This window comes from Oryza brachyantha, chromosome 3 (genome assembly GCF_000231095.2).
Source record: "Oryza brachyantha chromosome 3, ObraRS2, whole genome shotgun sequence".
Lineage (NCBI taxonomy): Eukaryota > Viridiplantae > Streptophyta > Magnoliopsida > Poales > Poaceae > Oryza > Oryza brachyantha.
The window spans coordinates 10,769,351-10,785,754 of NC_023165.2; the positions used below are offsets into that span (position 1 = coordinate 10,769,351).

The 16,404-nt window shown below is 38.7% G+C and overlaps 1 protein-coding gene across 1 annotated transcript; it reads left to right on the plus strand.

Moving 5' to 3' along the window:
- Window positions 1–998: 998 nt before the first annotated feature.
- On the plus strand, window positions 999–16,066 carry LOC102715651 (nardilysin-like). The gene is made up of 19 exons (XM_006651288.3): window positions 999–1,410; window positions 1,850–1,925; window positions 2,108–2,154; window positions 6,474–6,586; window positions 6,683–6,756; window positions 6,849–6,944; window positions 7,029–7,148; window positions 7,249–7,482; window positions 8,955–9,103; window positions 9,907–10,063; window positions 10,147–10,302; window positions 11,028–11,404; window positions 11,539–11,688; window positions 12,338–12,520; window positions 12,716–12,919; window positions 13,153–13,259; window positions 13,526–13,679; window positions 13,991–14,112; window positions 15,312–16,066. Exons 1-19 carry the CDS (start codon window positions 1,027–1,029, stop codon window positions 15,556–15,558), a joined length of 3,150 nt encoding a protein of 1,049 aa, XP_006651351.2. The 5' UTR covers window positions 999–1,026; the 3' UTR covers window positions 15,559–16,066.
- Window positions 16,067–16,404: the final 338 nt, after the last annotated feature.

Consider the following 16,404-nt stretch of genomic DNA (forward strand, 5'->3'; position numbering starts at 1 on the left):
GACGTTTCTCAAACGTCGTACTCCCCCGGTTCACACCGTTTCTCCCTGTATATAATGACTTGACGATGAATGAGAAGATCGATCCTATTCTTCTTCCTCTGTCGTAGTTTCTCAATTCTCAATACATAGGTTAAAGCGTCAAAACCCTGTGGGACTATTAATTTTTAGTGGCGACAACTTCATGTATCTCCTTTCCCCTTTTTGATTTTTTGATGCCGTGTCAAATAAACTTGTGTACTAAATATGAATCGAACACAAGACTTAACATGATTGGTTATATTATAGTAAATTCTTTCAGTATTAGGAGCAAGGTGTGCATATGTATTCTTTTAGTGCTTAAAGGGGGTAGATGTCCGTGCATATTAGTATTAGTGTTTGAATGGTGTTTCATAAAAGCTTTACCTCTCACGCGTAGATAAATTATACACCCTCCGTATATTTACGTTCAACCATTCGCTTTATTCAGAAATATATATAATTATTTTGTTATAATTTGATTTATTATTATAGAAATTTTAGGTATGCCTTTTAATTTTGTATATTTGAATAAAATTTTTGAATAAGAAGAATTTAAAAAGTCAACGAAGTTATATAAAAACACGGAGGGAGTAAATTATAATTGTTTGTTAAAAATACACAACCAAATCACAGTTGATTTACCTCTGGCTCTCATGTGTATAATCGATTTAGATTTGAAATTACCACTAACAAATTGTTTTTCTCAAGAAAACACGACCAAATTGAAGTTCTGAACCAGCCGTCACTCCGGTAGTCCAATTAGCACCTGATGGAATTTATGCAAAGCAAACACAAGTTGATTGAGATGCCTGCCCATCCAGTCCCCACAGAATCCGTATCTGCTTATGCAACCCTAATTGTTTTTTCTTAAAAAAATGAATTTAAAAGACTTTTAAAAAACAAAAGTTTATAAGCGAAGGGAGGCGGCGCGCTGCTACTGCCGCCGCATAACCCTCCCACTCCTCTCCCCTCCTCCCATTCCCATCCCATCCCATCTCTCCCCGTAGCATGCCGCGCGGCGGCGAGGCGGAGATGGCGGCGGCGGCGTGGCGCGATGACGAGCTGGTGATCAAGTCCCCCAGCGACCACCGCTCCTACCGCCTCCTGCGCCTCCCCAACGGCCTCTGCGCCCTGCTCGTCCACGACCCCGAGATCTACCCCGACGGCTACCCGGACCCGCAGCCCACCAAGCCCCACGAGGACGAGGAAATGGGGGAGGAGGAGGAGGAGGAGGACGATGAGGAAGAGGACGGCGAGGAGGATGACGATGATGAAGAGTACAGCGATGATGAGGGGGAGGGTGACGAGGAGGACGAAGGGGAGGAAGAGGAGGATGGGAGCGAACCGAAGAGGAGGAAGGAGAAGGGCGGCTCCGAGCCCCTCGTTAAGAAGGTAATGGCCTTGTTTTTGCTACTTAATCTATTACGCTGCCATTGCCTACTTTGCAGATTGAACTGTGCTAGTATATTTTGTTCAATCTCGTCTGTATGGTGCCTCTGATGCTGTGTTAACACTCCCTGGATCTGGCGTGATTTCGAAATTTAATACTGTTGGAACGATCTGCTATCCAGCTAGGTGGTTCATAACCAGTGTAACGAGCATTTGAATTTTGTTCATCTTTTGTTAATCTGATGAAGTTGGAATCTTAGAGGTAAGTAGTAGGTGCGGCTGGACTATTTAAGAGTACCAGGTTCTAGCTTGAAGACTTCGGTGTGGCATTGTGGTTGGGTATTTTTTGTGATTTAATAGACAGACTGGATAATGTGAATTTGGCTGTGTATTTGATATTTGTTTTAAGTGTGTTCTTACAAAATTATGTGTCGCGTTTCAGGCTGCTGCTGCAATGTGTGTTGGAATGGGTAGTTTTGCTGACCCTCCAAAGGCACAGGGGTTAGCTCATTTCCTAGGTATGCAATCCATGTAAATTGCATCCTTTGTCTTACCAAAGTTGCTTATATGCACCTGTTAAAAGCTGAAACTACAATACCTTCTATTTCATGCTATTCAATAGTAGGATGAAGCTTGTGTAGTTCAAAGTTTTTATATACTCCCCATGCTTGTGAGCCTGAAGAGAACTACAATTTTGCAGAGCATATGCTTTTTATGGGGAGCTCTGAATTTCCAGATGAAAACGAGGTTTGTACAGTTTGCTTACCTTTGCCCTTCCTTTTGTTCTGCAAGTCAAGCTGTGAGGTTGTCTGAGTTCCCTTTTACTCCCACTAATCACAAAAAATGTCGTTTTGGACATATCTTAAGACTTGAGTCAAACATTTAAAACTTTAAACATGAATATCTTACAACACCATCTTTTTGTTTCTGCTTCTGCTTATAAGCCAAAATTTGAATTTTCAACCTTAAATTTGGAGTATATTTTGGGGTTTTTTCATCATAGTTTATTTTTTAGCGTTGGCTTTTAAATCGATAAGAACACGTATATAAAAGTTTTATTCACAATTTTTTTCATTTGCAAATATGCTGTTTGGTTTTTTCCCTAAGAAAGCCAAACAATCACCACCTTAAATTCTTAGATTAGATGTATGAAAAATCATGTGTAGAATTATCCCAAATGTATGGAAGATCTGAACTTTGAAATTACTTGGATGATCAATCTTAAATGGATGCGTTCACTAATATGATTGCACCAGAAGCTAACGAATCACTGAAAATAACAATAAGTAGGATGTATCTTCTGAAAAATCATCATCCTTTGATGCATATGATTAAACCTTACGCCCTATTGTCTTTTGTCCCTAGTATAATTACATTATATATTTATGCTACCTCCATTCCAAAATATAGCTACCTTAGATCTGTACATGGTCTTCGATGTGCTACTTTGACCAGTAATATTTGTAAAAGCTAGCAAAAGGCCTGTGCATTGCAACGGGTTATAAATGAGAGATGCTATGATGATGGTGCATAGACGGAAATTTCATTAACTACTATTACTAACACCTACAAGTTGACAAGGCATAAAAAATACTCCTATCAAATAGAGCCTAAACAACCAACCTCTAGAAGCTAGCTAAAAGATGAATACCAATGAAATATTATTGATGAGTATATGCTACTATTAATTACTCCTAACCATAAGGGCTATAATTTTTATCGTGTGCTAACCATTTTTTTGAGGTTTCTTTTGGCAGTATACCTCCTTTATTTCAATTATCCAAATATTTTTCTGATTCCATTTTTGAGGAAAACAATGTTGCAACGTAGGTTTGACCATTTTCTTCTATCGTTTTCATCCCTATTTAGTTAAGCCAGAGTGCATAAAATTAATCATGATTGCAGAAGGTTAATCACTCTCTCAAACATGTATTCCCCCGTTCCACATTATAAGGCTTTCTGGTCTTGCCTAGATTCATTTTGTGCTAATGAATCTAGATAGATATACAAAACATATATATTGATACATGGATGAATCTAAGCAAAACCAGAAAATCTTATAATATGGTACGGAGGGACAAAATTAGCATGAGTAAATGACTCCAAAGCAAGGAATGATTCAATCACTACGACACATTTCTCACAAATCCGATGGATCCTCTTGATCTCCTTACTACAAACTGATGGTGACAAATACTCCCTCCGTTTCATAATGTAAGATGTTTGACCTTTTTAGTTGCAACGTTTGACCATTCGTCTTATTAAAAAATTTAGTACAAATATAAAAAATAACAAGTCGTTCTTAAAGTTCTTTTGATAATAAAGTAAGCCACAAGCAAAATAAATGATATTTCCATAATTTTTTGAATAAGACAAATGGTCAAACATCTTACATTATGAAACGGAGGGAGTATAGTACAACAAGAAAATTACTTCCATAGTTCCATGTGGGTGGGTGCCACCGGATGCTATCCACAAATTGTCTGTGTCCACTCAAAAAATGTCGGTGATAAAGAAACTTGGCACATTCATGATATCTTACCTTAGAATAAATAATACAAAAACAGAAAAGAAAAAAAAAGAAAACATAGCCTAGAAAAAAGCTTTTTGGCATCATTAAGCCAACCAGGTCTCCCTGCTACTCAAATCCAGTCATCTGAGCACTCCCATTGGTTAGTACACAAGGCATATGTGTGTGATGTCATCAACTTAGCAAGTTGATTGAAATAATTTGTAACTAATTCATTGAGCTATTGAGGTTGTCCGCCTTGGTGTCGAGCTATGCAAAGGTATGTTTTAGCTTATAAGAGCCAGCAGGGGCATGCTTTTCACCAGCAGTGATTAGGTAATTCTAGATCGGTGGAGTAGCAAGCGGACTGCAACAGTGCTGAATACGCCCAATGTTGTGAACCCAGTCGTCAACAATGACATTGTGAAGGAGCTAGGCCAAAGGTTGACTATCACCTAGGGCCACCTTGCCATGATCAAATGACATGTCCCCGTTAGATCTATTGCTCGCACCGGCTTAGACTTGCTGTTGCTCGTCCTGCTGGTCCCTGCCTACCGCCTCCACCTCCCCACCCACACTTAGCTCCTTTGGCTTGTTCTCACTTCCACACTTCTCTCTCAACCTAAGTCCGATCGAGTGCCATCCCTGTCGTAGTCTCCGCTTCACAAGATCAATTCGGATGCACTCTCAACTATTTTTCCACGCCACCCGACAAAGTATGTGGTGGGCAGCGGTGATCTGAGATTGCAACAACAACAACAACCGTTGGACGGTTTCTCCTTGAGTAAGGAGGTCAATGGATCTCCCTTTTTGTGTTTGGCCCAAGAAGCGCGAGGGAAGCTGTAGGTTGCGGACGTAGTGTAGGTGAGATAGGGGGAGAATCAAGATGGTGGAAGAAATCCCACGAACAAAGTGATATATACAGGTTCGAGCCGTGTGGAGACGTAATACTCTACTTTTGTGGTGTTTGTGTGATTTTTGGTGGAATACATGTAGGAGGGAGCTCACCAACTGGAGCTCCCCTTCTCTCTCTCTCTTTTGGTTCAGATATGTATTCTATTTAGCTCTTTGAAGTTCTCGGCGGCCCCTTTTTTCTTTGTAGGGATGACTATCTTCTTATAATATTAAGGGGATATCATAGTGCCATGGATGGGATAACTATAATAGCCTATTCATGTAAGAAAATCTTCTTGATGGGATTGATAGGACTGGACAGGGATGTCCCTTTCTCCATGGAGATGTCTCGTCGTCTTCAATGCATGGTGTGGAGAAAAGTGTTGGACATCATGTGTGTCTGACAAGAAGAATGTGTGGCATAAATGCGGTAGGTCAACACTAATTTTGGTAGGTGGAGCATGTCATGTTTCCTATAGGACCTCCAAAAAGACCCCCCTTTATTAGGACCCGAGTGCTGCCTCCTTCAGCAAACGATCCTTTGGGTGGCCCGACCTCTTCAGTGAAGGATCCTTCAGGTGACCCAACCTCTCCTTCGGCGATGGATCGTTCTGGTTGCCCGAACTCTCCTTCGACTAGCCTAACGCCTCCTTAGAGGATTCTTCGGGTGGTCTGACCCCTCCTTGGGTGAAGAGCCCTTCTGCACTGGGAGCCACTGGTGTGGGGACCCTGGTTCCCATAACACCGGCAACAACCTAGCCCAAGGAGTCCTGAGGTTTAGGCGTTTGGCAATGCCACACTTGGAGGCGGCACACTTGTTTCTTATCATAGAGTCACAATATGGTGTATCACCTTGCATTGGAACTTCTTAGAATAGCGAAAGGAAAACAAAAAGGAATTAGAATTCGTATAGCCATGCAAACATGATGTGGTATCTTTCTCATGCAAACAGAGTCAACAATGAATTAACGATCCAATTCAGAGGGTATGGATAGGCCGATGAAACGATGTGGTTGCGCGATGGAACTAAATATATAGTTGCGGTGCGATGACGAATGGCAGAAGCACCTTTTATTTTTTAAATAGTAGAGATACATTATTTTAAATAGATAGAGTTGTATATTATGATTGTTTGTTTAGGATAAATCTAGTAAAACCATTCTTGCATGATCGATCTTTTTTTAGTAATACTAAAAGTTTATAATGTTGAGTCAACAATATTCTAAAGGTAGCTATATTTTGGAGCGGAGGTAGTAAATAACGAGGGAGCAACATAATGATGAACCATGACAGCAGAATATGAAATCTACATTGTGTTATGGTTTATATAGAAATGTAAAACAATTTTATCCTGAAGTACATGGCACTATGCACACTGTAGCGACTTTATTGTATACTACAGATCTGTAACCGGATGAAACTACTGCATTCACTGCATAGTTGGGTTACAATGCTGGCACTGGTATGCCATTCTAACAATCTTTGTATAATTTTTGGGGGCTCGCATGCAATGTTTCTTTGTTAATTACATAGTTATATGCCTTACATTTTTTATTTATGCATATTGCAATGAGCATATCATTTTCTATGGCCCTGGAGTTTCAGATTTTGGTCAAATTGATAATATATCTCTAATAACAACTTGAGGAATTTTCTTATGTAGTATGACAGTTACTTGTCCAAACATGGTGGTTCATCCAATGCTTTTACTGAAACTGAATACACATGCTACCATTTTGAGGTCAAGCGGGAGTATCTGAAGGGAGCATTGGACAGGTAGCAATCCTGCTATTTTTCCCATTCTAATAGTTTCCTTTATACAGTGACTTTGAATTAAAATTTATATTTTCCATGGCTCCATTTTGTTCTTAGATTTTCTCAGTTCTTTGTATCACCTCTTGTTAAGGCGGAAGCTATGGACCGTGAGATACTAGCAGTGGACTCTGGTATGGTCAATCTTGTTCCTGCTTACCACTATCAGTTTCTTTTCTCTGAATCATACATCTTATAACTGCTGTTAACAATTACGTTGCACTAGAGTTCAACCAAGTTTTGCAAAGTGATAGCTGCCGTCTTTACCAACTTCAGTCCCATACTTGTTCACAAGGGCACCCTTTGAACAGATTTACCTGGGGTATGTCTGTCATGGAAAAGTTCATTTTCATGTAGTGCTATCTGTTGAATTCTTTTAGGGCTGAACTTTTGAGATTGTCTTTAGGAAACAAGAAAAGCTTGGTTGATGCAATGGGCAGTGGCATTAATCTAAGGGAAGAGATTTTACAGATGTACACGACTAACTACCATGGAGGAATGATGAAGCTAGTTATAATTGGAGGAGGTGAGGCTTCTTCACTTTTATTTAGTAAGGTGACTATAAACCATATCCATGAATATTTCTCCTATTAACTACTTAATTATTTATGCTTTACCTGGTTCAGAGCCCCTTGACATTCTAGAAGGTTGGACCATGGAACTATTCAGTAAGGTTAAAGCTGGTCCACTGTTGGATATGAGTCCAAAGACTGATATGCCTTTCTGGAGATCTGGTAAACTTCACAAGCTAGAGGCTGTTAGAGATATTCACAGTCTTTGCTTATCATGGACACTACCTTGTCTGCACAAGGAATACATGAAGAAACCAGAAGATTACTTGGCACATCTCCTTGGTCATGGTAAATAGCTGCTGCATTCCTTTGTCTTGTCATGATTGCTCATCCACGTGGATACTGCATATATTAGAAGGTTGCATACTACATGTTGTTGGATCCCTCTAGTATTTCTTCTTCTTTTGCTGTTTCTTTTTTTTTTTCTCGAAGACGCAAGGGAATTGCGTTTCATTATATTAAGGAGGAGTAAACAAAGCAAAATACAACTTAAAAATACAAATTAGGAGAAGCAAAGTCCTCCCAAACACCCAACTCAACGACACTGCCCTGGTTTGCCTATCCGAGAAGCTTCCGGAGGCAGATGCTCCCGCTAAACACCAAAGGTTTCCTTTGTTCTTGACCACCTGCAGGACCGTTGGCACACTAGGACTGACTCCATTGAGAACACAGACATTGTGATGCTTCGAAATCTCCCAAGCTACTAGGATAACCAAGGAGTTAAGTCCCTTGCTCACTTCCTTTGGCCTGCCTCTAGTAGCTTTACACCACCATCTCACAAAGCGGTCAACTGAGGGTTGAGGCGCTGCATCAGCCAGCCCCAGCCTACGAAAGAGTGTTGTCCACACTTGGCGTGAAAAAAACACAGGAGATGAAAATGTTTTGGATGGATTCCTCACTTTGATCACAAAGGGGGCAGACCACTGGGTGCTGTAGTCCGTGGCTCCGTGCTTAGCAAGTCGGTTGGCTGTCCAACATCTATTATTGACAGCCAACCAGATGAAAAATTTACACCTGAGAGGGGCCAAACTCTTCCAAATGCGTTTCCATGGAGCGAACTTGATTGATCCCAGGAAATATGCTTCGTAGGTGGATTTACAATTGTACACACCATCTGTGGTGAACTTCCAATCTTGCTGGTCTTGAACTTCTTGTTGTAGAACCACCCCTTCTACCAAATCCCAAATTACCAAATACTCATAGATAACCTGGACAGACAGCCCCCCATGTATGTCAGCCACCCATCTTCTGCTAACCAAGGCTTGCGCCACAGTACGCTGCTTCTTCCAAATATGCTGTTTCTTTTGATGTTTGCAAAATGCACATACATTTGCCCTTTCTTTGTTCTGCAAATCAAGCCGTGAAACTGGCTCTAACTGATGATGTTCTGTGTGTTGAGACTGCTTATTTTCCTTATACTTAATACCATAACGATCCTTTATAGGCATTATTCCTGATTAGCAACTGTAACTTCTTCCTCTGTTTGGTATGATAGCAACAACAGGCTTACCTGGTTTATATATTATGGCAGATTGTTTCATTTCTTGCCTTGATAGCTCTGCTATGCAATCAACTGCAGTGATTTGCTAATGTATGTTAATCTCTAGTAGTCTAGCAGATTCTTTTTTCAGCATAGTAGTTCTTTAGGACCAAACCTTTTTGTATTGAAAAATCAAGTTGTAATGAAACTAATTTATTTTGAATAAATGATAACATTTCTGTTGGGTCGTTTAGCAACTGACCATTCTGTTTTATTGCAGAGGGGAAGGGAAGCTTACTCTGTTTTCTGAAAGCTAAAGGTTGGGCAAGCTCTTTGAGTGCTGGTGTTGGCACTGGTGGAGCACAACGCTCCTCATATGCTTATATCTTTGAAATGTCTATCCGCCTTACCGATTCAGGACTGAAAAATGTATGCAAGTTTGTATAATCTATACTTTTCCTTGCATATTCTGAATGGGTGAAATTCCTTCTCTCTTCATGTCAAAGTTTATTGCACGTTCTCTTTATACTCCCTCCGGTCAAAAATATTTGTCGTCGATGACAAGATTTTGTCAAACTTCTGAAACACCGACAAACAATTTTATGTTAGAATGAATTTATAATATATAATAAGTTTATGCTATTATGATAGTACTTTTCAAGGAAAAATTATGTATATCATTTGTTTTGTATTTAAACTAAGCATTTAAGAATTTATTGATGATCAGAATTTTAGAAGTTTGATCAAATTCTTGTGCTAAATGACATATTTTGACCGGAGGGAGTATTATGCCTAGTTTAAATAGAAAACTTCAATAAAAAGGCTTGTCAGGAATGGCTATGATAAGGAAAGTTAATTTATTTTTATTTTGATGTAACTCTGCCACGCGTTTGGCTTCAAAACATATCTAAGACTACTAATTCTTTTGGGAAGTCCATATTGATGAATTATTGTTTAGCCATCAGGTCTATATTTACCTGTTGAACTGAATTTTTGTTTAGCCATCAGGTTTATATTTACCTGTTGAACTGGTAGAACTATTTCCTTTCCAGAAACACTGTTATCCAGTGGACAAGGGTCTAGAAACAATTATATTTGAAATGCAAGAATACTTCGGGTTTTTTTTCCCCACCTTATGTGGTGTAAAAGTGTCAAGGGCTAGATCTGTATCGAGGAAATGTTTTGATGAAATCAGCTTATGATATATTGTCTTCTGTGTAATGCTTTTGCAGCTTTATGAGGTCATTAGTGCTGTATACCAATATATAAAGTTGCTTAAGCAGTCTGAGCCACAAGAATGGATATTCAAGGAACTTCAGGACATTGGGTACATGGAGTTCAGATTTGCAGAAGAGCAACCTCCAGATGATTATGCTGTTGATCTTGCAGGTTATCTTCACCTTCTTTTTTGTTCTCTCATCTCTTTTAGTTTATGGGACTGGTACAGGGTTTACCGATTTGTTTCTTTGCAGAAAATATGCTACATTATTCTGAAAAACACATTGTTTCTGGGGAATATATTTATGAGGGATGGGATCCAGAGCTGGTAAAGCATGTTTTGAGCTTCTTCCATCCAGACAACATGAGAGTTGATGTACTTAGTAAATCATTCGATAAGCAGTCGCAAGGTAATCAGGCAGTCACTACTTTTCCATTGTATGTTTGTGTTATTATGAATAGTGCACCTATTCCAAAATCATGAAGAGTGGACAGATGCAACTGTGCAAGTTCTTTGGGTTTCTTACTCACCATGTTATATGTTGGAAACATTTGATGTTATTTGGTTAAACCATTACCGTTGTTCACCATTTTTTGTTCTTTTGGTATTGTACTCGCCAATTTGTATCTTGAGATGTCTCATCTGCCTTGCTCACTTTATGAGGAAAACCTATTATTTATGATAAACTCTGATATACATACATATCCTATTTTTGAGTTGCTACATGGATGCTAATAATGTCTTCCTGAACTTTGAATTGCCAATGGAGATCTTTTCAAGTTTTATGATAAAAAAAATACAACAGCAGATTTCTGTAGTACTTTTTTTTTAAAGTTCATGGAAAGGACTAGAATGACAGCATTGCAGGAAGGCCTGGAATCATGGAACAGGGCACTCTTAACTGTGCCCTTCAATGTAGTGTATGCATTAGAAGCCTCCAGCAACCTTTTGTTCTGACAATCGGTGCTTGTTGTTCAGGCATGACAAATTAAGCAATAACCGTCATTTTTATAGCACAGCCTTTGTTTATTATCAAGTTTGTCCTAAGTACACCTTTTTCCATAGACGGAATGAGACCATGTTACATTTTGTGTCTTCATGATATCCCGTTCTAATCCAGTCTATCGCATGCAGCTATTCAATGTGAGCCGTGGTTCGGTGCCCAGTACATTGAAGAGGATATTCCAGCATCTTTCATGGAAAGTTGGCGAAACCCAGCACAAATAGATGATGCTTTTCATCTACCGCGAAAGAATGAATTTATTCCTGGGGACTTTAATCTGCGTAATGCTAATATACCTAAACCCCTGAGCGATGATAATCCTCGTTGCATTGTTGATGAACCATTCATAAAGCTCTGGTACAAGATGGACATGACATTTAATGTACCTCGTGCTAACACTTACTTTTTGATTTCTGTCAAGGATGGCTATAGCACTCTTGAAAACTCTGTCCTGACAGATCTGTTTGCAAACCTTCTTAAAGATGAGTTGAACGAGGTCCTCTATCAGGTGGGTGTTCTTGAATTTGTTGCTCTCTTTTTATGCTTACCTAGGAAATCCCATGATAAGTATCAACTTAGTTGTTTGTTCTTACATTCGATGAACTGCTTGAGATGTTTACAATTGATTTATGACTCCCCCAGGCATATGTGGCTAAACTGGAGACTTCCTTGTCTGTTGTTGGTAGCAACCTTGAGTTAAAGCTTTACGGTTACAATGACAAGCTGCCCATCCTGCTGTCCAGCATTTTGGCTGCTTCTCAATCTTTTTCTCCAAAGTCAGATAGGTTTGAGGTAATATTCTTTTGAAAATATGACTGAAATATCACTATTTTGTGAAACTTGTGATTTGTTATTTTGAAATATGACTGATCTGATGTAGAGAAGTTCTAAACCTTTTTCTTGGAAATCTTGTTTTCTGGATCATCTTTGATTTTTCACAAAAGACTTTGTAGCCTAATAGCCTAGGCTTTAGTATTTAGACGGTGTAGCAGGTTGATATTCATGTTAATCAGAGAATAATCTTGGTCGCAAATATAGCACCAAAATGATAGATGATAGCAATGGTTGAAACAAGCTGAGTTCAGGCATGTTTTTGTCCTTAAGCCCTGTTGATTCATATTCTCGAATCTGCCACAAATTGGAAGTGTCTTAATCTTGGGCATGTGGACCTAATTGTCATATACATTAGCATAGGTATCATACGGACCATACAATTGCTTTCTCCCTCTCTTACAGTGGGAGATCCTTCCACGTCATCTAATTGTATTTGTGTGTTTCCTTCAATCCAAGTTGTATAGTTAGTTCCTTGGGTTTGTTGCTCCAGTATGCTGTAGGAGTGCACTGTCTGACCTCCATGACCTGTGTGAGAGGGTTGGAGTTATTTCCTGTTTTAGCAAGCTTCCACAGTTTGTTTACCTTCTTTTATATCTCCTACTGCCAGGTCATCAAGGAGGACTTGGAAAGAGCTTACAAAAACACGAATATGAAGCCCATGAGCCATTCAACCTACTTGAGGTTACAAGTCCTACGTGAAATATTCTGGGACGTTGATGAAAAATTGGAAGTTCTTATGAAACTAACCTTTTCTGATCTAGTGGCATATGTACCAAAGCTTCTTTCTCAGGTATCCTTTACCACGATGGTCTTCTGTGCGATTTCTTTCTCCACTTAACCATCTTTTCCTACATAATACCAAATAAATTTCAAATATGGAAATGCTTGTTGACATTATGTTTCTGAAGAATGGAAAATGGATCTGTCATACCATGTGATTTTCTTTGTAGATCATATAAATCACTATCTGTTTGCACACATGCAGTTGCACATCGAGGGCCTTTGTCATGGTAACCTATCAGAAGATGAAGCAATAAATATATCAAAAATATTCCGAAACACACTGTTAGGTCAGACACTACCTGATGAGGCAAGACATGGAGAAAGAGTTTTTTGCATTCCTAATGGTACAAATTTTGTTAGAAGCGTCCATGTGAAAAATGAACTTGAAGAGAATTCTGTGGTTGAGGTAGGCTTATATTCTGGTGCTCTGTCTACTTAATCATACATATTTGTACAAATCTTCTAGAGATGCATTTGAATTCTTCAATTATATGCCGGCATTATCCCAAGTTTGTTTTTTTTTTGTATGCCTTTTTATATGAAACTGCATGCTATGCATAATGCTATCATTGGATGATGAAATACTGCAATTACAAATGAACTTGGACCACAATGATCTGATATCACATTACTGGTCAGGTTTATTTTCCAGTTGAGCAAGACATTGGAAATGATGCAACAAGACTCAGAGCTATTACAGATCTTTTCAGCAACATCATTGAAGAACCTTGCTTTGATCAGCTGAGGTATAAATATTGTGCTTGCTTTTTGTTTGGACAAGTATGAAAAATGCCATCTTACTCCAACACTATTATGGATGCGATTTTTGGGACATATCTACCCATTTTTTATATGTTCAGTCTAAATATTTGTGAAGCTGTTAATCAAAATTAAAATAATTTTAATTGGACAAAATCTAGGATATCACTTTTTAACCAAAAGGGGTATACAGTTTAGTTAATGATATATTTTTCAGCCTCCCTAATTGATTTTCTTGGTGTTCCAATTATAGAACGAAGGAGCAACTTGGATATACTGTGCACTCTAGTCCACGGATGACTTACCGTGTGCTTGCATACTGTTTTCAAGTTATGTCCTCCAAGTATAGCCCTATTTACCTACAAAGTCGGATTGATAACTTTATTGATGGTCTATCTGCTTTGCTGGTATGCCTCTATCCTATTTTAAATTTCACTTGTATGTTTCAGATCTTAATCAGATTATACTATTCTATATTTTGCATGAACCTCAGTATAAGTATTGTTGATGTGTCCTTATAATTCTTAAACCTTTTGAAATCATTTAAAGTTTTCCTTGATCTCTTTTTATCTGGATTTCAAGACAATAAATGGGGTGTATGGTTGAAGAGGATTATTCTCAATTTATTTATATATCCCATTAATTATAGAAATACTTTAAGGTGGCTTTGAAACATCTTTTGTCATGTTCAATTATCCATGAATCTGTGTGCTTGTAGGATGGACTTGATGAAGAAACTTTTGAGCATCACAGGAGTGGGTTGATAGCTGATAAATTGGAAAAGGATCCTTCTCTTAGCTATCAAACTGGTGATTATTGGTCGCAGATTGTTGACAAAAGGTATTATTTACTTGAAACTGTAGCTAGTGATTATTTCAGAACTTCCTTTTATATGATAGTTCTTTTGAATGGCATTTGCTATTGATTTTCAAAGTATATATCATGGGTAATTAGGGGTATGCTTTCAGTGTTTTCATTTTTGTTGGTTTAGTTTACTCGGCTGCCTAAAAAAATGGTTTTCCTAAAACAGAGGCCGAACTAGCTGGAAAAAATAGTAAAACTGAAAATAAAAAACTGATCAAAATTGGTACGGTTTCTATTGGGCTTCAATTTTTACCGGAGAGTGTAGACCTGCGTTAGGCCAGGGCGTCATCCTCTCAAGCACTCATTATGAGCCATGCTCATTCACAGACCACAGCATGCATGGGCCCACATACTCTCGAGTCATGCATGCATGTGGTTCACACAAATCTGATGTGGGGCCAACATGCTAGGAGACGGGGCGATGCGCAGAATGCATGGGGAAGGAGTCATCTCCTTCGCTCCGGAACTCCAGTTCTTCTCGGAGTTCAGTACACAAGATAAAAACTGACCAAGCAACTGACAGCTGAACAGAATAAAAAATAAAAACCAAGCTGACAGTCGAAGACTGCAAAAATTCGATTCAGTTCAATGGTCGTTTACGGTTTATTTTTGCCCACCCCTTGTGCGTAATAATGTTCTGAGTTTTACTATTTACATGAGTATCGAGCTTTGGAAGCTGATAACCAACTGGTTATTGCTATGTGGACTTACTGTTGCTTTAATTAGATCACTGCTGATTACAACGTGCCTGGTTGCCCATTGCCTCCTGTCCAGCCTGGCAGCCTGTGTCTTGCCACCACTCTATCTAGGAGTCATAGATTTTGTAACCACTGTTGCTGATAACAAATTACCTAATATTGAGGTCCAACTTGTTCAGGAATATGTTAGAAACATCCCATTTTTTGAGTTTCCAGAATTGCATGGTAAATTGCTGATTCTAAACCTCCGTTTCTAAGCTGACTGGTTCTTTTATGACAGTCATGCCTAGAACTTGGGCACATTCAACTCCATGCTAGCAAAATGCATTTATTAGAAATTGGCATGTATCCAAGCAGAAATTCCACCCTCCAAATACCGGCTATGTATTCTCATTGACATGGGTTTTATCACTGTTTCATCATCCATCTATTTATCTAACATATGCAATCTCACATTGTGTGTAAATCAAAATTTAGGTATATGTTTGATATGTCAAAACTGGAAGCTGAAGAGCTAAGGACAGTGCGGAAGGAGGATGTAATCAGTTGGTTCAATACCTATATTAAACCATCATCTCCCAAGCGCAGACGATTAGCAATCCATCTGTATGGCTGCAAGTCGGACATTGCTGAGGCTACCAAACTACAAGAGCAGTCATGGATTGCAATTGATGATATCAAATCTTTAAAAAGATCATCTCAATTTTATTCAAGCCTCTGCTGAGTGAGGACATTATTGATTCAGTATGATCTTATAAAAAGGAGTCATCATCTCCAAGGCTCGATGGCTAGCAATCCATCAGTATGGTTGCGGATGTCCAATGCTTGAAAGGTGCCTTTGCCTCTGCCGAAGATCCAGCGCCATACGAAGGGTTTCATTCAGTTTGTCTGCAACTTGTAAATTGACGATCTTCCGTTACAAGGACAAAGGTTAAGAGAACATTTTTTTTGCTGGTAAGGTGCAATATGGTGTCTTGTAGGTGCTGTATAAACTCATGTCGCTCTCTTTTGCACTTCGCCAGGAAGTCTGATTTCTTCACCTAGTTATATTCATGAACTATGGATCTCATATCATCAATTGTTCTATTCTTTTTATGTATACAGATTGTTACTCAGTTTCAATTTTGGAATGCAATATATCATGTTTTAGTACCATCCCTTCGAGTTTCAATAGCCTCATAGCTTACGTTCAACTGTTCTGTAAGGTTGCTTTGTTCTCGTTCAAGGACAATTACATTACAATCCAATACTCCCAAAAATGTGGTACTACTACTAACAATGAGTTGAGCTGTTCACCAAGTACATTACGAGGTTGGCAACGGCATACAAATTTCCTGTATTATTTGGAGCATTGCTATCTGGACAATATTTCTTTCGATAATATTTTCCTAAGGTACCCCCCAGGCGCCTAACTCCAGATAGAAAGATATTGGAAATATTGTGCTTTTGACCATATTTTGAAGTCTATATACTAATTTGATCCCGTTTTCTCAAATATGCTTATTTGACTCTGCTTTTAAAAAATAAAATTACCATCTAACTATATTCTATGAAACTAACGGTGTTAAAC

What these genes read in the sequence shown, in the direction of transcription:
- LOC102715651 (XM_006651288.3), top strand. Translation starts at nt 1,027, where the DNA reads ATGCCGCGCGGCGGCGAGGCGGAGATGGCGGCGGCGGCGTGGCGCGAT. An exon ending in GATACTAGCAGTGGACTCTG is followed by an intron (nt 6,757 to 6,848) that starts GTATGGTCAATC and finishes ACGTTGCACTAG; the next exon opens with AGTTCAACCAAGTTTTGCAA. An exon ending in TTTGAACAGATTTACCTGGG is followed by an intron (nt 6,945 to 7,028) that starts GTATGTCTGTCA and finishes GATTGTCTTTAG; the next exon opens with GAAACAAGAAAAGCTTGGTT.